General features: G+C 51.9%; 1 protein-coding gene across 1 annotated transcript in view; it reads right to left on the reverse strand.

Annotated features, from left to right (window-relative positions):
• Window positions 1-19992, reverse strand: part of GFRA2 (GDNF family receptor alpha 2) — a 96456-nt gene extending 76464 nt beyond the window's left edge. The window contains exons 1-2 of the mRNA XM_074940029.1: window positions 19108-19992; window positions 5225-5524 (exon numbers count right to left, since the gene is read on the reverse strand). Of these exons, the coding sequence (XP_074796130.1) occupies window positions 5225-5524; window positions 19108-19147 (340 nt within the window). The 5' untranslated portion in view covers window positions 19148-19992. The remainder of the gene's footprint in view (window positions 1-5224; window positions 5525-19107) is intronic.
• Between the last annotated feature and the right edge of the window lie 381 nt (window positions 19993-20373).

The raw sequence follows: 20373 nt of genomic DNA on the forward strand, positions 1-20373 counted from the left end.
GGTAAAATCTGAGTGAAGGCAAAGCCGTGCCGTTCTCATGTGAATTAACAAGTTGAGGTAAACCTAGGATCCTGGCCAGAGTTGCCATCTCACCCTGCTAACCTGTGTGAAAGCTACAGCCTTCCTTGTCTTCACTAGGATTTTACCCCATGTTAGCCAACACATGGTAAGAACACACCCTTTTTTCCCTTCTGTGTCTTAGTTTCTTTCTGTGCCTCAGTTTTCTGCTCTGTGAAATGGGGCTAGTATTCTTCCCTCCCTCCTGAAGTTGTTGTTAGGCTAAATTCATTCATGTGTGCAAAGCCCTTTGAAATTGCTGACTGCACGGTGCTGAGGGGCAAATCACCATTAAGTAGAGATTCCTGCTTCCAGCCTGACTTTCTGGCCATCCAGGAGCAGAGCTGACCTAGAGGCTAGGGTTTACCTCCACCAGCTGACACGTGTTAAAACTACAACTTGCCTCATCTTCGCTTGCAATTTAACATCAGAAAAAAGTGTGTTTTAACCAAGCATGGGTGAAGGTCTAAGGGAGTCACCAGGGGCCAAAGGTTTCAGAGGTACTCAGCACCCACAGTCAGGGCCAGATTTTCAGCACGTTGGGTGCTGAGTGCTTTTGGAAACCTGGTCCCAATGTTGACTGCACACAAACTTACAACACTTTAATTAAATGAGTGCAAACCTCTGGGCGGGTACTCTTATTCCAGTTTAAAGCTGGTTCTATTGGTTGAGCTTACCCCTGTACGTTTACCCACACACTGTAAAACAACACAAGCCTGGTTTAACCTCACTGAACAGTGTCCACACACAAAGTTTCACTGATTGAACTAAACTAGTTTAAAAATCACACTGATAGTTGAACAGGTGCCACTTTGTGGGTGGGCCGCGTTCTATTCTATCTCCAGCCTGGAGCCGCCAGGGAGCCACCGATGGACGAGAGACCCGTGTAAGGAAAAGAGGAGGGTTACAGTTTTGGTTGCGCCGCATGGTTAGAAAGAGGAACTAGTCCCCTTTCACTCCCCACCACACTCCCTTGGCTCTTAATTACATGAGAGGAAAAAATGAATTGCTTTCACTTGCAGGATGCACTCCTATGACCCTCTCTCTCCCCAGCTCCTTTCATCCTCTCTCTCCTGTTCTACCCTCTCTGCTTTATCCTTCCTTCCCCCAATTTTTCCTCCCTCCACCCCACAATCAGTTCCCACTGAGGCACCTAAATATGGGCTGAGTTTTTCATGGGACCTGCTGTGTGCTGAATCTGCTGGTCACTCCATTCAGGTGCCCAAGCAGGAGCCTTCGGGTACAGAGCTCTTTGAAAAACCTGGCCCTGAATCTTTAATGAGGCAGCATGGTCCAGCGGCTGATGCATCTGACTAGGAGTCAAGAGACATGCGGTACAGTCCTAGCTGTGACACTGACTTGCTGTGTAACCCTGGGCAAGTCATTTAATGTTCGCTGATTCTATTTCCCCCACCCATCTTTAAAATGGGATAGTGAAACTCACCCCACTTTGTAAAACACTTGCAGATCCAATGTCCTTTGTAAGTGGCAGTTATTGTTTCCCCAGGGCTCTTCTGAGTTCTCTACATGCTACCTGACCCTGGGCACTAGAATGTTGTCACTCTTTATCACCTGCTTTGTGTGTGCAAGACACCCCAATACACATAACCCACTTTTCACCTCTCTCTTACAAGGAAGCAACATCCACCATTTCATCTGCATGTGCCAGGAGCATTCCCAGGCACCCAATGGTCTGCAATCCGCATTGTGGGCAAACGTATTAAGGAAAAGCTACAGAGATTGCTATGGATAGGGCTGGACATGTCTTGGCTGGCTCATCGTTGCGGGACAGCAAGGATGGATGATGCACCTCTGGCTGGAAAAGATCGTCCAAGGGGCAGCACAGGTGCAAGGGAAATGGGAGGGAGGAAATTTGCTCGCTACAAATAGCAGCCCAGTGGCAGCTGGGATTGAGGCAGAGACTCAGGCTCATTCTAGTCACCAATGATAAATTTTCCCATATCACAGAGCAACCCACTGGGGGATAGTCAGAAATGACTAGCGGCCCCTGCTCCATGCAGACCCAGGACGGAAATGACCAGGGGGGCGGCTACAGACTCAGGATTGAGGGGTATGGGCAGAGCTGCGAGAAGGAATCTTACCAGCACCTGCCCACAATACACCAAATTCCAGCCAGCACTCCCAGCCCCTAAGGTCTGGGGGGTCCCCAATTCCACATCCTAGCACAGCCAGTCAGCTGAGCCACTGATTGTGATATATAGCAAGGGGGAGGGGAGGGCCCCCGACTTGCTGATGTAGGGAGGGGAGGGATGGGAAGAGACAGCTTCCTCCCCCTTCCCTTTGATGAGGAGGAGAGAGTAGATAATTCTCTCTCCAATAAACAAACCGGCCCAGCGCTGGCAAAATCCAATTTCAATTACCTGCACCGCTCCCCTCTCTGATTTACACCCTCACTGGCCTGCAATCACGGCTGCCTCTGGTGCATCTCGAGGCAGTTCATTTGTGGAAACAGCCAGCTCCGAGATCCCCTCGTGCCCTTCCCACTGCTCTCACTCAACCCCCACCCTTGCAGGAGAATGGCCAGTATTAAGAAGGTGCCTGGTTTTCTCCCAGAGAGCAGACTTAGGGCAGCTGACAGACTGCACATGGGGCTTTAGTACAGCCTACAGCCTGTTCCCAACACATGCCCCTCTATGGCATGCACGCAGCATCAAAGGCCCGTAAAGAGTCAATGGAGCCTAATGGCCAAAGCAGTAGCTTGGAAGCCAGGAACTCCTGAGTTGTAGTCCCCTTCCTCACTCTTCTTTTGGGGGAAAACTGAGGCACGGGGAGCAGATGATCAGTCCCATCCTGAACTCAAGCAAGAGTTCTGCACTCACAGGGGTTGAAGCCGGAATCACATTGTAACAGATACAGGACCACTGAAAGCTTCTTGTCCTGAACGGGGATCAAACCCCAGCCCTCTTGCTCCCTGAGCACAGGCCCCTGCTCCTTGAGCTAAAGGAGAGTCTGCATAAGCTGCAAGCAGTGCAGGGCCTGTGGCACTTGGCTGCGCAGTTCCAACACCACCCACCAGAACTGGCACGTAGCACTGTTAGAACAATCCTTTCTGCACTTATATAGACTCTTGTACCCGAGGATCTCAAGACACTTTACAGCGAAGGGGAAGGAACTTGCCCAAGGTCACTCATTGAATCAGTGGCAGAGCCAAGAACAGGAGCCAGGGCCATAGTTTGCTCACACTGATGCCAGCATAAGTCTGAAGCAACTCCACTAACTCCAGTGCAGTTGCCATAATCCAGGCTGGAACAGAGCAGAAGACAACTAGGAGTCTGCTTCACCAGCCACGAGCCCACCCTGCCTGGCAGATGAGAATTCCCAGAGACAGCAAGTAAGGGGATAAGGTGCCGTTCCCACCTGGCGAGCCTGGGCTTCCACTGGACACAGACAGGCAGGAGCCAATACAGTGCAGGAGAGGGAAATGCTCCGCAAGCAAGGCCTGGGGGACACTCATATAGATACACGAGACTAGATTGACAGCCTGGAGCCTGCTCTGAGAGGGGGGCAGGCAAACAGCCCATGCACAGGCACCAACTGGAGACCTGGCCCTTTGACCCCACTAACGCAAACTGGAAATTAACTCCCCGCTCCCTGCGCGCTGGGCTCCCCTCTCCGTGACCTGTCTCGATGCCCCGACGTGTCTTCTCATTACAGCCCAATCTGCTCCACCGTGCGCGGCCCCTTCCGGGGTGAGGCTGCCTAGGATCAGCCTGGCATTCGCAGCTTGGATACGAAAAGGCAGCCGCACCAGAGAGGAGCCCAGCCCCACACTCCTCTCACTCCCATCAACCCCTGTTCCAGCCCAGTGTGGTTCTTGTGAGGATGCTCCTTCCAGAATACTAATCAGCTGTTTAACATGGAGAGAGAGGCAGTTCCAAAGCCGGTCAGCCTGGGACTGCCCTCTGCGGTGGTGCAGCTCACCGAGCTCTCAGCCCCTGCCATTGGCGATGGCGGTGGGGGTGTGTGTAGGCACTAGGAAGCCTCAAGTCTGGCAAATTCCCAAGGCAGGGATGGGATGTGCCCGAGTGTAGAGGAAGAGAGAGTCTGGGAAAAGGGGATGGTGAGAAAGAATCTAGAGGGGGAGAGTGGAGAAAAGGGAGAAGAGTCTGGAGGGGAAGGGGAGAGTTTGGTTCTTTCTTCCCCATCCCCACCCATCGATTTGCCTTCTGTTTGATAATGAACAAGGTGAGAGAGCTACCTGGGATCTAAACACTGAAACCTTGGGGGTTGAAAGCTGAGACATGCCAGTCCAAGACAGCCCTACTGATACCACTCCAGCTCTACCCAGGCTTACACCAGCCCATGCTGCACAATAAGGCACAGAATAAACTTGAACGTTCCCCATGTAATTCCACTAATGCCCCATATTCCTGACCTGAAGAACACCCCCTGCTATTCCAGTCCTGGACTCCCCTCACAACTCTGCAAATGCCCCTCAGTCCTTTCCTGCTGTTCCAGTCCTGGACTCTCCCCACACACACACTGCTCCACTAATACTCTTCACTCCAGACCAGCTGGCCCCCCTGCCACTCTCGTAGTAAACCCTCCTCCCAAATACACTAATGAAGAATCTGATTCTTCGCTGCCTGGCACTTGTGTCACCCGTTATCCCACCTGTGCAGAACAGGTGTGAATTGCTCCCAAATCAGGACACCAGCGGGAATGTTTTACTTCCCCTTTGCACAGGTGTAAATGGCAACGAGAGAGAGAGAGAGTCAGGCTCTGAACACATCTCCTAACTCACGCCTGCTTCATCAGCTCCCAGGACTAGCCACATGGGGTTCCTGGCCTTGCCAGAGTGGATCAGAACAGCTAGTGGATCAGAACTGTTCCCTCTCCACCCACCCCCAGCCACACACACCACTACTGAGCTAGCAGATCAGAACCCACCCACCTGCCAACAATCCAATGGGCCGAAACCACCCCTCCAGCCATATCAAATGGATCAGAAGCAGAACAGCCCCCAGCTACTCCTGAGCAAACAGACTGGAACATCGCATAATGGTGCAGAAGGGCACCTTTACCACTTGCCCGTGGGATCAGCCCTCACCCTCACATAGCTCTGACGAGGCTAATCCATCAGAACAACTGCATATGGGGCACCCCCCTCTCCATGGACCAGGCCCGCCCCACGCAGGACGCTTACCCTCCGTCAGCCCGAGGTGTATACTCCAGTAGATCTGAAGGCACTGCAGCTCCTTCTTCATGCCCCGCTTGCAGTGGCAGTCGTAGAGTGAGCTCTCCTGCAGCACCTCGAGAGCCGCCTGGCACTCCTTGTTGGCCAGCATGGTATTCCTGTCCCGGCCAGCCAGGCACTGGCGCAGGGTGCGGTAACGGGAGCTGCAGCTCGACTCGGCAGCGCACAGCTCATTGGCGCGGACACAGTCCACTGGGGTACGCCAGCCATGAGGGTCTTGGCCAGATGCCAGGGAATGGAGGATCTTGTCTGGACAAGGGGCAGGGGATGGGAAGAAAAGAAAGGCCAGAGCGAGGTGAGTGATGATAGCCACAGGGCAGGGACGAGAGCCCTGCAGCAAAGCAACGCACTGCCCTTTCAAAGCCCCTCATACTGACAAATAGCCCCCTGCCCAGCCAGCCTCCCGCTAGACCTGGGTCCTCCTCTCCCAATCCTGCTGATGCAACATGATCCTGACCCATAGTTCCTACTGCTCCACCAGCCAGGTCCGCACCCCCACCGAGCTCTGCCTCTTCAGCTGGATCCTGACCTGCAATCCCTCCCCCCTCCTCCTATATTAGCCCTGGGTTCCCCACCCCCCTCGGTGCTGCTCTGCTACACCCTCAGCTATACCAGTCCTGGACCAAGGAATCCATTTTGAAGCACTTGGAGGAAGGAAGGTGATCAGGAACAGTCAACCTGGATTCACCACGAGCAAGTCATGCTTGACTAACCTGACTGCCTTCTATGATGAGATAACTGGCTGTATGGATATGGGGAAAGTGATGGACGTGATATATCTTGACTTTAGCAAAGCTTTTGATACGGTCTCCCACAGTATTCTTGCCAGCAAGTTAAAATGTATGGATTGGATAAATGGACTATACGGTGGACAGAAAGCTGGCTAGATTGTCGGGCTCAGTGGGTAGTGATCAACGGCTCAATGTCTAGTTGGCAGACAGTATCAAGCGGAGTTCCCCAGGGGTCGGTCCTGGGGCCGGTTTTGTTCAACATCTTCATTAATGGATGATTGGATGGATTGCACCCTCAGCAAGTTCACAGATGACACTAAGCTGTGGGGAGAGGTAGATATGCTGGAGGGTAGGGATAGGGTCCAGAGTGACCTAGACAAATTGAAAAATTGGGCCAAATCTGATGCGGTTCAACAAGGACAAGTGCAGAGTCCTGCATTTAGGACTGAAGAATCTCATGCACGGCTACAGGCTGGGGACTGACTGGCTAAGCGGCAGTTCTACAGAAAAGGACCCAAGGATTACAGTGGACGAGAAGCTGGATATGAGTCAACAGTGTGCCCTTATAGCCAGGAAGGCTACTGGCATATTGGGCTGCATTAGTAGGAGCATTGCCAGCAGATCGAGGGAAGTGATTATTCCCCTCTATTAGGCACTGGTAAGGCCACATTTGCAGTATTGCGTCTAGATTGGGGCCCCCCACTATAGAAAGGATGTGGACAAATTGGAAAGAGTCCAGCGGAGGGCAAAGAAAATCATTCGGGGGCTGGGGCACATGATTTACAAGGAGAGGCTGAGGGAACTGGGATTATTTAATCTTCAGAAGAGAAGAGTGAGGGGGGATTTGATAGCAGCCTTCAAATACCTGAAGGGGGGTTCCAAAGAGGATGGAGCTCAGCTGTTCTTACTGGTGGCAGATGACAGAACAGGGAGCAATGGTCTCAAGTCTCAAGTGGGGGAGGTTTAGGTTGGATATTAGGAAACACTATTTCACTAGGAGGGTGATGAAGCACTGGAATGGGTTACCTAGGGAGGTGGTGGAATCTCCATCCTTAGAGGGTTTTAAGGCCTGACTTGACAAAGCCCTGGCTGGGATGATTTAGTTGGGATTGGTCCTGCTTTGAGCAGGGGGTTGGACTAGATGACCTCCTGAGGTCTCTTCCAACCCTAATCTTCTATGATTCTATGACCCCAGTTCAGCTCTGCAGCCCACCTGCTCTTTCAGACCTGGGATTCTCTTGAGCAGAAACTGTCTGTCATGCCTAGCTCATAAGAGACTAAGTGGTGCCACAGCCTCATTTCTCCTGCGGCCAGGTTCCCAGAGTTCACTACCTCTCATAGCACTAGTAGATTGGTCCTTATAACCCTCAGTTATCCCCATTTTCCAGGTGGGGAAACTGAGGCACCACACCATGAAGCAACTCAAGCAACATCACATAGCAAATTAGGAGCAGAGAGGGGAATAGAAGCCTGAAATCATTGCTCTCAGTCAGCTGCTCTAGCTACTAGAGAACATTGCACTGCACATATAAAGCCGTATATTTGTAGTCAGTGATCACATCAATATGAGTTTCATTGCTTTTCAGTCTGAAGTATCCTTACAATATAATGAAAATCCTGCATATTAAAAATATGAGAGGCAATGAAAAGTTGTACCATGCAATAAATCTGGCTTAGCTCTTATGGTGACAGTCACAGAAGGGTTAATTTTTCACTCTCTGAAGGACCTAGACAACAACCTTCCATGGAGGCCATCATCAGGGTTTGAACTCCCTGCCTTCAACACCAACCTCTGCCATTTGAGCTAGATGAGTAAGTCCAGTAGCTGGCAGCCGTAGTAAACTGTTATCCTCCAGGGGAGCAGCCACTACAGGGGAATGCAGCATGCACTGTGCTAGCATGAGACATTGGGAAGCATTAGCAGGTCCTCAAGATCACTGATCAGCTACAGAGAGCTCGTTTCCAGGGCTGCGATGTTTGTCACTGACTAGCCTTATTAGAGCTTAGAGAAGAGGTGGTGCAGGCCTAGTCTCTCCCACTGAAAGAAAAGACCAGCTCACAAACCTGCAGTAAGTCATCCCTCAGTAGACACTTAGAGCAGGACTCCCCCGCAAGAGTCAAACTCCTACTGGACTCTTCAACGCCCTCCTCCTGGTTATAAGGGTTTTACTCATCCACCCTGGGGGCCGGAGGGGGAGAAAAATACCATGTGACTTATGCAACCGATCGCAACACTGCTCAAAAAATGAAGGCCGTCTCAGTGGATCATGTGCTGTCAATCCACAGGATAAAACAAAGCCCACTGACTCCATTGCGTCACTCCAGGTGTGTCCCAATGTCAGGTTCACAGAACCCAGGATGTTCCACCTAAAAGGGTCTTCTTCTCAGCTTGCAGCCATCCATTGAAATAAGGGTGGGACGGGGACCTTTGTAAATCTGGTCATGCTCCACTTCCAGGTCTCTCTGCCACTCCTGTCCCAGGCTGCACTGATATGTCAAGGAAGGCCCATGTTGTCACCTGATTATGTGTAACCTCTATTCAAGTTAAGGGCCAGATTTTCAACAGAGCTCAGTGTCCATCACGCATCCGCTGGTTCCCAACTCAATGGGTTTGTTGGGGTTTAGTCCCCCACTAGTGACTGCAATGACTTCATTGGGATGACCCCCCCTTTCCCACCAGCGTCGGGTTATGGACTAGTGGATGGTGTGCCAGACTGGGAGTCAGGAGAGCTTTACTCTATTCCCAGCTCTACCACTGCGCTTATGTGGGACCATGGGCAAGGCACATCACTGCCCTGTGCCTCAGTTTCCCCTCCTGCTTTTTGTCTGTCTTCTCTATTTAAATTGTTAGCTCTTAGGGACTGTCTCTTACTGTATGTATATACAGCACCGAGCACAATGCGGTCCAAATCTTGACTGAGACTTCTAAGTGCTGCCATAATGCAAATAATAGTAATAAATAATCTATCCTATTGCTGCTTATTACGACGTCCCCCAGTATGGAACAGCCTGCAACTTAGGCATACTGGGAGGGCAAGATAAGCAAATCCCATGAATATGGTGGGAGTTTATTTCTCATCTTCTAGGTTGAAACCACCAGGCTCCTCTCTCCTGTGGCCAGATCTCTAGAGGCGCAATAACTCCCAAAGCCCATATGTGGCCTTTACATAGCTCCTGAACTTGTCCAGGAGATAGACAGGCACATGTAATAGGCCCACCCTGACAGAGGAGGAAACTGAGCGTCAGCAAAGTGAAATGACATTCCAGCCCCTACAGGGAGTCACTGTGAGACAGAACCCAGGATTCCTGACTCCCCAGTCTGAGTTCAACCCACTAGATCACACCTCTTTTCCATTTAAGCTCTGATTCTGATATTCCGTCCTTGCTGCAAATCCCCAGTGACTTTAATGCAGGGTGGTGGCTGAGAACTTCCTGTATCTCACTGTTTAATTCCAAAGTCAACAGGGGTCCTGATCTGTTGTCTGTAAACCAGCCCTCACACAGAGAGAGCACAACACTCTGTTCTGTGAATCTGGAATGAGTCTGCTGAAGTGACTCTGGATTTGTAGCACTGTATCCTTGAGCAGACGGTGGCCTGGCTGCACCGGATAGCGGCAGGCAGAAGAGGGAAGAGTCCACCTCGCCAAAAGAAATGCCTCAAAAAGTAGCAAATTCCAAAAGAAATAAATAAAGCTGGAGTATTCTGTGCTCATGGAAGGTGTTGACCTGGCAGTTTTTGTGCAAACAACAGAGAGGGCCTTGAGCAGTCCCCACCCTGCTAAGAACTGGACCACAGCCCAGAAGGCAGTGCCCCTCTTCCTGCAAACCCAAATGCTGTTTCTAAAGGGAAGCCGATGTCTCGAGCAATCTGCCCTGGGAGCTGCTGGCAGATTCCACCTTCCCCAGGGTGCTGGGGCAAGATGGACAGTTAATATGCAGGGCCTGGTTCTCCTCCCACTCACCCCGGAGGGAATCGGGAGCTGCTGGAGTTCCCAGTAGGAATCGGCTGTGGTGGGCAGCTCAGAGTATCAGTGGTACCGAATATAGAACCACTTTTGCTCAAGCTCACTGGTTGTAACTGATGAGTCGATTTGGGAATAAGGAGCAGATCCTCTCCCCACACCCAGAACACACAGGGGCTCTTCTCACCTTCTGGAGCACGGAACACAGCATATCTCACATGACCCATCTCCTTCAAATGCAGGCCACCCAAGGGGCCCTGATGGACATCAGTCCTGGCTTCTCTTCTTGCCTGGCTGAGTAATGCCCTGAGTTTTCTCAGCCGCACGTCACTAGTGGGTGAAAGCATTCAACACCCTCTAGCTTTGAAGGGGTTCGGAACCTGGCTCTGCTTCCAAATCCTGCAGCTCAGCCCTGTCTCTGCTTAAACCAGAGCCAGGCAAAGGGTTGGGTAACCCGCTGGCTAAGCGTGCGTCCAATCACCCTCTAGTGGCTGGTCCACATAGGAGATAAGAGTCTACTCCTGCTGCCAGCTAGTGAGTTGCACCTACCGCTCAAGCAGTAGCAGTCTGTGCTGAATCATTGCAAGTTAAAACCCTGCTGGGAATCTGGGCACTGGGTTATTCTGTTTGGATCAAAGCACAAACATGGAGCTCCCAGCCAAGTTCACTAAGGCTCAGGCAGCCTCTGAGGGTATATGTACACTGCAGCTGGGAGATGTAATTCCCAGCTCCGGCAGACATACCCATGCTAGCTCTGCTTGAGCTAGCATGCTAAAAATAGCAGTTTGGCCATGGCAGCTCAGGCAGTGGCTCGAGCCAGCTGGCAGAGTATGCACCTAGGAAATCAGATGGAGTTATACGCAGGCGGCTAACCCAGGCTGCCGCCCGTGCTGCCGGAGTCACACCGCTATTTTTTGTGGGCTGGCTGGAGCTAGCATATGTACGTCTACTTAACCTGGGAATTACACCTCTCAGCTGCAGTGTAGACATAGCCGAGTGAATGTGCAACTGTTTCACATCAAAATTACACAAAATTCCCCTCTGGTTTCCAAAAAAAAAAAAAGAAAAAGTGAACAAAACTCTCCTGTTTCAACGAGCAATCCTGAAGCGCCCAGCTGCTTTTATAGTGATTACATTCGCAGGAACTTGGAAGGTAAGGAGATATGTAATTATCCAATAAGACTAGTGGTCTGATACAGCTTATTTGGGGCTCTAATAAAAACCAGTAAAGACTCTGCAAAACTCAAGCAGACAGTAACCAAAGGAAATATTTGCACAAAAGGGAATCACTAGGGACATTTCCTCCATCCCTTTCCCCATGACTGAACACTGTCCAGGGCTCAGCACTACCTCCTTTCCCTGCCCCAGCCTCCCCTTCATCCAGCCAGCTCCCAGATGTATTCCCCAGCAGCCCAAGTTCTGGTTTGTTGTGCAAACTGGATTCAAGATAGGCCATCAGGCAGCTGAACCATCTGGTGCTCCCTGCCACAGCTCTCTCCCAAAGTAGTTTCCCCTGTACGATTCCAGCAGACCTCACTGAAACATTCACACACATGCTTCATCCCTGACCGGTCCTCCTTCCAGACTGTGCAGGCGTTAAATACCTCAAGCCTCCAGCAGGTTTTTAAATGGGTCTCGCAGCTGTATTGCATCTGTTGCTCACTGTACAGCAAGGTCATGCTGGCCAGTTTGGCTGCAGGGTTTGCTCTGTTAGGGAAGATTGTGCAGGACGTGGCTCCTTCCCTTTGGTGTTCAGGGACATATCTCCTTGGACCAGCATCTCTGCAGTCTTTCTAAAGCACAGATCCAAAGATGGGAAACAGTCCATCCTCCATCAAGCCATTCCAGAAATTCAGCAGCTGCAGAGCACCAGCCTTTCACCCCTGCAGAGTTCGGGACCAGTTCTAGTTCAGGTCCTCAGTGCATTGAGTCTGGCAGGTTTCATTCTTAGCCCCGGTGAAAGTTTGTGCCCCTTGTGCCAAAACATGCCACTGGAAATGTCAGCTGGCAGTACTGGAATAGCAGAGAGGGCTGCAGGCCAGGAATGAGGGGCATCAGCACAGCTGTGGGGGAGCCTAGAGCTGGAATAGCAGCAAGGAGGGGGGCTATGGGTTGGCAGTGATGGGCACTAGCAGTGTGGGAATAGCAGGGGTGCTGTAAGCCACGGCTGAACCACGTTGAGGGCTCACGGATGATCAGTGGAGTATGCTGGAGGTCTTCACTGGGTCACCAAAAGAGCTTTGGAGGTATAGGACCTGATTCTTAGTTATGCTGTTGGGGCAGCATAAAGGGCCAGGAAACAGCCCCCTGGTTGGTGTAGTGCTGTAGAGCTGCATAAAAGCAATATACTAGCCCAGCTCCCCAGGAAGGTGGGGATGGGACAGTGGCGGGGAAGGGGCAGGGCTTGCATATTGCACTGTGGCCATTCTCTGCTTTCATGGGAAGGAGAACATAAGCTAGAGCAGCCCTGAGGTTTATTGGCTCTCCATAGGCCTCGTCCTGGAAAATGTTACTGAAGTGAGCAAACGAATTTGAGGGGAAGGGAATGTAATCCCTAGCCAATGTGGCCAGCTCCTGTGATTTTATCAGGAGTCTCACAATAATTGCTTTATTTTCTTAAAGCCCCAGCTTCTGGAGTCAGGTGAGTACAGGAGAATGTCAGCTTCCATAAAAAGAAAAAGTTTGGTGCTAGCCCTACTGGTTGGGAGAAAAAGCTTCAAGATGTGACGTGGAAAGGCTCAAAAACCAAAGGCAAAGAAACAAACCCCAAATGGGATTTTTTTTTAACCTCATGAGTTTTGGGGCATCGGACTCAGGATTCTTGAACACTTGGAGTTGGCGATGCTGGAGATTGGATACAGCCATGCAGGGTATACTAGATACTCAGCTTACACACAGCTAGCGCTGACCTTCACATGAGCTGGCAGGAGATCTACTAAAAACGGTGTGTCTTTCCCTTCCACTTAGCTCCTGCCCCTAAGCAGAGTCATGCCTGGACTCCCTGCCTCCCCCGTCTCTCTCTCTCTTTTCCTCCTTCTCCAACCAGTATAATTGGATCCAGACATAATCATTCCATTTCTAAGCAGGGGCTTCATTGGATTTATTCGAGGGGGGAGGGGGGTATTTCTTTATACTGAACAATATTCCACCGAATTTAAAACCAGGCCTTTCACCAACAGGTTGGAAATGAAACCCGCACGTCCCATGGACTGGCGGCGAAGATTCCATATGCTGGAGCCTAACATACAGGTGAAGGTGGAAGAAAAATGCCTCTTTAAATACCCAGCCAGAAAGGCTCCCTTCTTCTCTGTGCCTGGGGTGTGACAGATTGTACCCCCACACACACACACTTCAGTCCTTGCTAATGCCCATGGGCCTGCGCCCGCCCAGCCTTCAAAGGTGAACTCCTGATTTTACAGCCCTGCCTTCTGCGCCACGGAAGTGATTCTTTCCCGCCGTGTGCTCTGATAACGAAAAACACTAGATATAAACAGAAAATGTCCAGCTGGGTCTAGCCTCAATGTACCAATTCCATCTTATCCCCCGCCGAGGGTCACTCTGGCCAGGTATGGAAGTGAGACAGTGACACCTAGAGGCAGCTGGGAGGCCCATGCTAGCTTCATTCTGAGAGCAGATCCGATTCCACCTGCAGCAAGGACAGCGAGGGTCGCTTGGCTTTGTTGTGAGTGTCTTTAGCCTTGCTCACTGCTTTCCTACCGCCCTGCATAGCGGCTGAGGATGACCTTTTCATTCGCTATTATGTCCATGGTTTGCTCTTCTTCTCTGCACTCTCAGACACGTGCCGTCCTGGGAGCTGAGTGGTGCCCTAGGTTCGGTACCTAACACAAGCTTTTCATGCGTGGACCTGAGATCAAACCTTCACTTACGTTGCAAGTTAGTGATTTATCCTGCGCGTCCTTTGAGAATATTAGTACACCATTCAGTGCACAGGCAGAGAGAACAAAAAGCTAAGGACTGGGAATAACCAGCATTGAAGGGGAGTTGTGCAGTCCAGGACTGAAATAGCAGGAGGGATTGCAGGTCAAAACGGAGGGGCATTGGCAGAGCTAGAGGGTGAGGCAGTAGCCAGAACTAGAATAGCAGGGGGTGCTGCAGGTCAGGAGAGAGGTGCCACGGCAGAGCTGTGCGTGGGGAGAGGACTGGACAGGGAATGGTGGAGGTCAGAACTGAGGGGCAGTGGCACAGCTTGGGGAGGGAGCCCGGGACTGAAATAGCAGCGGGCATTCCAGGTCTGAATCGAGATGCCTTTGCAGAGCTGTTCACTGGAAATGTGTCCATCACTTGCCCTTAGGCCAAAGAGCAGAGAGTAGATTTACTTCTCATTTCAGCAGATCTCTGACCTTTTGGGCCATCACTGAATCTTGTTCCATTTGGGCAGACATGAAAGGTGTCCCGATAACTGGCACTGTCGGTGTAAGAGACCGTAGCTCGAGACCGCATCCAGCCGAGCGATGAGGAGCAAATTTACCCTTGCCCTGCTGGAAGTTCTTCTCGTCCTACTGATACTATACTCCACGTGGGCTGGAGGAGGGATCCATGAGGCAGAACGGCACTGGGATATTGCTGTCAGACCTCCGGTTCCAAGCACGATCTCAGAGCTGAGCAGGCTTGTTCTCCCCATTCCACAACCGCAGCCACTCTGAGCCAGCCCCTCACATATGGAAAGCTAAACGCTTTGCCCAGGCAACCAAAAACTCCAGAAAGGGCTGCTGGAGGGAGGGATCTGCCCATCTCCCCAAAGCTAGCTCTTCCTCCCAGTCCCCCATCTCTGCACACACTCAAATTTACATCAGGGATGACGTTGTCCCTTAGTTTCTCAAGGTCTCGCTGCTGAGTTAAGCCCCAGTAGGCCTAGATCCAGACCCAGGTCTCCCCTTTCTCAGGAGACAAAGGGAAATCCATGCTCCAATCTTTCCCAACAAGGTTCCACAGCTCGGTCTGAAGTGCCTTCTCCATCCTGCCATCCTCACTGGATTCCCTTCAGCCATGCTCCTCACACCCCAGCCCAGCCTCCAGCTTGACTCCCAAGCTGCACGCGTGAATGCACGGGATTGGTTTACATCAGGGGCTGAAGGGCAGGCGTGGCAAAGGGGGAGCCAGGTCCGGAGGCCATGCTGCTCCAGAAAATGCTGCCAAGGCAGATGAGAAAGACAAAAAGCCTTGTTCTGATGTAATGAAAAGAGAGCCTGGGATTGCAGAAAGAGCCCATGGGGAGGGAGGTCCAGTGTGCATATGGAAAGGCATTGCTCCTGCACTGACCCTGGCATGAGCAGAGATGCCCACCAGTGGCAATGATGGGAAATGCAACAGCAAATCTACCAGTGGAGACATGGAGAGCTGGACATGGGCATGTTCCGGTGGCCCTATCTCTGCTACCTGGCCTGCCCACCCTCCAGTGCTAGGACCAGAATTTTTCCATCTGGCACAGCCATCCCAAGCCAGATACTACCCCAGCATGGCTTCTTGGCTGGCGTATTTGCTGGGACTGTCCTGGTCCGGTAGCCAGTGGGGCACCATGTTGGGGCCCAATCCAGCAAAGCACCAAGCACCCTAAGCTCCCGTTGTGGGCACCTCTGAAATAGCCCCTACACAGATAATGACCCAGCTCCTGCTTCTTAAATCCCATGGAGAGCTTGTGCATTTAGCTCATTACAAGCAGGGGTCGGAAACAGGAGGGGGAGCTATGGGGGACCACTGTTCCCCAAACCTGCTAGACAAGAGGGAGCCCCCCTCTGCTTTCAGAAGAAGACTGGAAGCTGGGTATCCCTGCATGCCCCCCTTGCTTCCACCCCAGATTATGAGCTCCTTCTTTACAATGTGCCCCTTGTCATCCCAGTGCCGACCTGAATCTGCATCACAAGCATCAATGGTGCCTGTTTCTCTGCTCTGTGCCCCCAGCACAGATTAAACCCTCCCTGCTCAGCCCATCCTGCCAGGGAGGAGGAGGTCTGGGACAATCACAGACCAAACACATGAGGCCAAGTTCACTCCATTGACTCCAGTGATACATTGGGCCCTGCCCTCCACCATCCGCAGCCCAGGCCCAGCTGTTGTATCAGGAAGCCTGAAGTTATCTGATGGTGCCTTGCGCTCCTCTCCCATTCATAGCATTGAAATGCTCCTCAGAGCCCCCAGGAGGGAGTTTGCATGGAGGGGCAGGGTTAGTGTTTTCCTGCACCCGGCGCATACGCACACACTGAATTTATATCAATAAAACATCTGCAGAGAATTTACATCTAATCCCCAGCAATCTCCATGGCATCAGAGCACAGGGAGGATTTGTAGCTGGATGCACAAACCTCAGTCATAGAGCCAGCAAACATTCCAATGGGAGCACGGGCCTCAGTCAGAATACCCCTCGCTCCCCCCAGCTTACTCGGTCACATCACCTGTAATATGGGTCTAAGGTCTTGGCAGAGCCCATTGGACATGGGGTGCTTTATAAGCAAATATTCACTGCCCTAACTTAACTCAGCAGTACTGCTCTCTCCTCTTGCTACACATGCAACCCCTGCGCTCCATCGTGGTGGTGGCATTTGTTTCACCCCAACAGCAATGGCTTTCTTTGCTCACTGGATCGAGGGGACAGATTATCAAGGGCTCAATACCTGCAGCTGGAGCCAGGCTTTCACAAGAGCTCAGCTCCCTTTTAGGTAGCTAACTAAGGCTCTGCTCAGCACCTAGTGTACGTGCAGCATGGCAATTCTGGCCCCACTGTCTAGAACCATGAGTAAGCTTTGCCTGCAATGAGTCTGTTAGTCCTTCAATTTGCACCTCTCCCTGATTCCTCTCCAGGCAATTCTCCTGGCCCAGCCTGAGCCACAGAAGATTGGGACCATTACAAAGAAATAAGGACCCAAAGGAGAAAGATCCTGTTTCTAAACAGCCTCCTCGTGGGGGTGAAATGAAGTGGGCTTGTGGCTGCTCAGTATCACAGCCTGCTGCTTAGCTGGAGTGTCCTGGGTTGGCAGGGCTGGGGGTCGGATTCTAGGACTGTTCCCTCCATCCCAAGACTCTCACGTTTAGCTTCCCAGCCAGCCAAATGTGCATGCAAATAAACAAGGAGTTAATGCCTAACAACTAAAATAATTTGGTGGTTGATGTTTCCCCCACCCCAGCCTCTTCTGTGAGCAGAGCCTGAGTCCCCACCACACCCCCTGCTCTCAGCCAGAGCCAGTGCAGCAGAGGGGTCTGTGCATTCACTCTCTGACCCCTTCCTACCTCCCGCTCTCCTGTTCTTGCTGCCCGCAAAGCCCTCAAGCCATTGGGAATGACAACATGCCCTACAAGTGGCAACTCCATCTTCCATCATCCCCAGCCCAGAGCCATGTCATCCCCCGCCGCCCCCCCCCACACACACACCCCCTCTATGGAGTCAGGCACTCCCACTTGCTGTCAGAAGAGAACCAGGCAGCAAGCTATGTCGCCTCATACCCAAGCTTATCCCAAAGACCCTGCTACAGAGACACTTTGATGTGTAACGCACTGATTGCAAAGGAGACCGTCACCCCCTGCCCAAGGGAACCATTCAGACTCTCCTACGGCAGATGAGAAAATATCCTCCCATCCGCCCAGGTCCAAAATGACATCCTTCCCCGACACCCTTCCCTGGCAATCAACAAAAATAGCCTTTCAAAAGCCATGCTCTTGTCACTAAGTGATTGCAAACCTGTGCCCAGCAGCAATAGAAACCAAGAGCAGACGGTTTATTCTCCTACTAGCCAAGGACACAGGAACTTATTGTGGAAATATTAAACCTAGACACAGATCTCTTGCTGGGGGCTTCCCATGCTGTACCCCCCGCCTCCTCCAGTCAAAACAAAAGTCCGGGGGAAGGCTCCTGGAGCAGATGTGTTCTCCTGAACTCCCACTTGTGCCATGGCCAACCTCCAAGTCTCCCTCATCCCTCTTCGCCCCCATGACCCTGAACATCCTTCTGCCCATTGCCTCTCTCATCTTCCAACCCTAGTCCACTTCATGCAGGGTTAAGTTCTGAAAGCCAAGGGGATTTCAGCAGAGTTCCCCAGGAGTTCAGTGCTGCAGGGTTGTGTGTGAGACCCAGAGACAGAGCTGCAGGTACTGTCTGTAACTGTATCTCCATGCGCGAGTGGAATTGTAACACAAGGGACATTACCTGCCAGATGAGAATATTGAGAAGAACCCAGACGATAATTCGCCAAGGTGATAACGTGCTTTGGGGGAAAGGGGAGCTTTTTTGCTTTTATTTCACCTAAAATACATTGCAACTCCTCCCTTGCCAGGGCTGCACCTTCCCCATCTCTGGATGAGGCTGCTCCAGAAATACAAGCTTTCCACTTGGCAAAATAGCCTGCTAAATAAGTCACACATGATCTAAAACAACAGGCACTTGGATTGCAACAGTGATGGCAATTCCTCCCCCCCGCCCCAACCCCGACACACAATTCACTTTCTAAATCAGTTCTCCATGCACACTTTAAAACCAGCCAGCAAAACCCGTGAGACTTGCCTCACATCAGCTTTGAATCACAGGGTTTTGGAAAGGGATTGAATCACGGGGGTTCTTTTAAAAATAATAATACAAAAAAGCCGCCACCATAAGGGCTGGTATAGAGGGGAATTAACACGCAGCCGGGCAGCTTTCTGCAACACGCTGCCTACCAATTCACCAGCAATACTCCTCTTCGGACGGAAGGATCAGAATATCTGACTCAATTCCTCCACAACTTGGAGAGGTGAGGCTGTGCGGACAGGAGAGGCTTTCGGGGGGTGGGGGGGTGTCATCGTAAATCTGATAGTTTAAAAAGTTGCCCCCTAGATAAGAGCCTGATTTCTGCTCATCCCCCTCCCTTCCCTGGACCCCAATTCCTTCTCAGTAGGAATCGCTGCTGAGACATTTAGCTGAATTGAAACCTATAAGCGTCTCTCAATCTCTGTATTTCATTCCGGACTGTAGCCCACTTTAAAGCGAGGGTCTGTGCCAAGCTTTGCCGTTGTGTGTTGGGTTTGTCTTTTAATATAAAACATGTCCGCTCTTAAACGCTGTCCAAGCACCAGAGCTTCTGGGGTTTGACAAAGGACTCACAACCACCAAACAAACCAGAGAGTAATGATTTGCATCCTAATCAGGATTACTCACCTAAAAAGAGGAGGATGCAGAAAACGTTTGCTAAAATCATGTTAGTAAATCCAATAGCTCCCCACGTGTAAATATATATTTATATCTCTCTCCCAAATCCAGGCAAAAAGAAATCCTGAGATTTCTCTGATGAACTTACAAAAAAATGGTTTCTTTCAGCGCCCACCCCCCCAAAAAATACACCCCAGCTCTGCAGCCAGCCAGCTAGCCTCTCTCTCTCTCTCTCTTTAGCTCTTCCAGTGATGAACAATTCTGGTTCTATTCCTCCCAAGCATCTTTCGGGGGCGAAAGGGTAGCCGAGAGGAGGTGGAAATGGGTGTGGGGGGGAAATAGACGAATATCCACAGCGTGATCTGAGTAGACACAATCCGGCGGGGTCCTTGAGACAGCTGGGAATGTGGGGCGCTCACGACTCCTGCCTTCCCCCCCTTGGCTCACACAGTTTGCTGATGGAAATTCCGGCAAACTGGGGATGTTTGCGTGTGTCTCTCTCTCTCTGCCTTCTCGGGGAGGGTGGAGAGAAGGGGCTGACTCTGATATCCCCGGCGGTGGAAAGCAGCAGCGTCAACCGGGGAGCAGCGGCGGCAGCTTCCTCCAGCCCGGCCACTGACCAGCCGGTCTCTGGGACGGGAACTGACCAGAGCCTGGAGTGAAACGCGCCAGCCCAGAACGGCCCCTTCCCTTCAACTTCGCCTCCCTGTCTCAGCTGATTCTCCGCTCCTCACCCCCCGCCAGCAGCAATCCGGAGAGGCCGGGGTCGGTGGGGTGGGGAGGCAAAGCCGGGTGATGGGAGAAGACAAAGGGCAGCCCGCGATGACCAGCAGCCTCCTCGCAAAGCGCAGCGGGCGGGTCGAGGCTGTGTCTTTGCTTGGGGAGGCGGAGAGGGGGTGTACAGATAAGGCAGGCTCCCCCCACCACCACCACTACACACACACACACACTATTTAAAGAGGCGGAGGGTCCCCTTGCTCTCAGGCAAGACGCAGCCCTCCCGCTCCAAGGAAGAAGCCAGGAAACTTTGCCACCGCACAAAGACACAGGCGCTGGCTGGCTCCAACCCTTGCTGGGAGCCGCGTCCCCATCGGCTGGGCTCTTAAGTACTTTTCTCGCCCTTCCGTGCCACAGTGGGAGACCCCCGAGGAGAGCTACATAGCTGCAACGCTGGGCTTTGGGATGCGGCTTCCCCCCCCCCCCCCCCCGCCCTCAAGGCAGCAGGGGATGTGGCTGCATCCAACCCGGCACGGGAGAAGCAGCCCTCTCCTGCGC

This window comes from Natator depressus, chromosome 26 (assembly GCF_965152275.1).
Source record: "Natator depressus isolate rNatDep1 chromosome 26, rNatDep2.hap1, whole genome shotgun sequence".
In the NCBI taxonomy this organism is placed as follows: Eukaryota; Metazoa; Chordata; order Testudines; family Cheloniidae; genus Natator; species Natator depressus.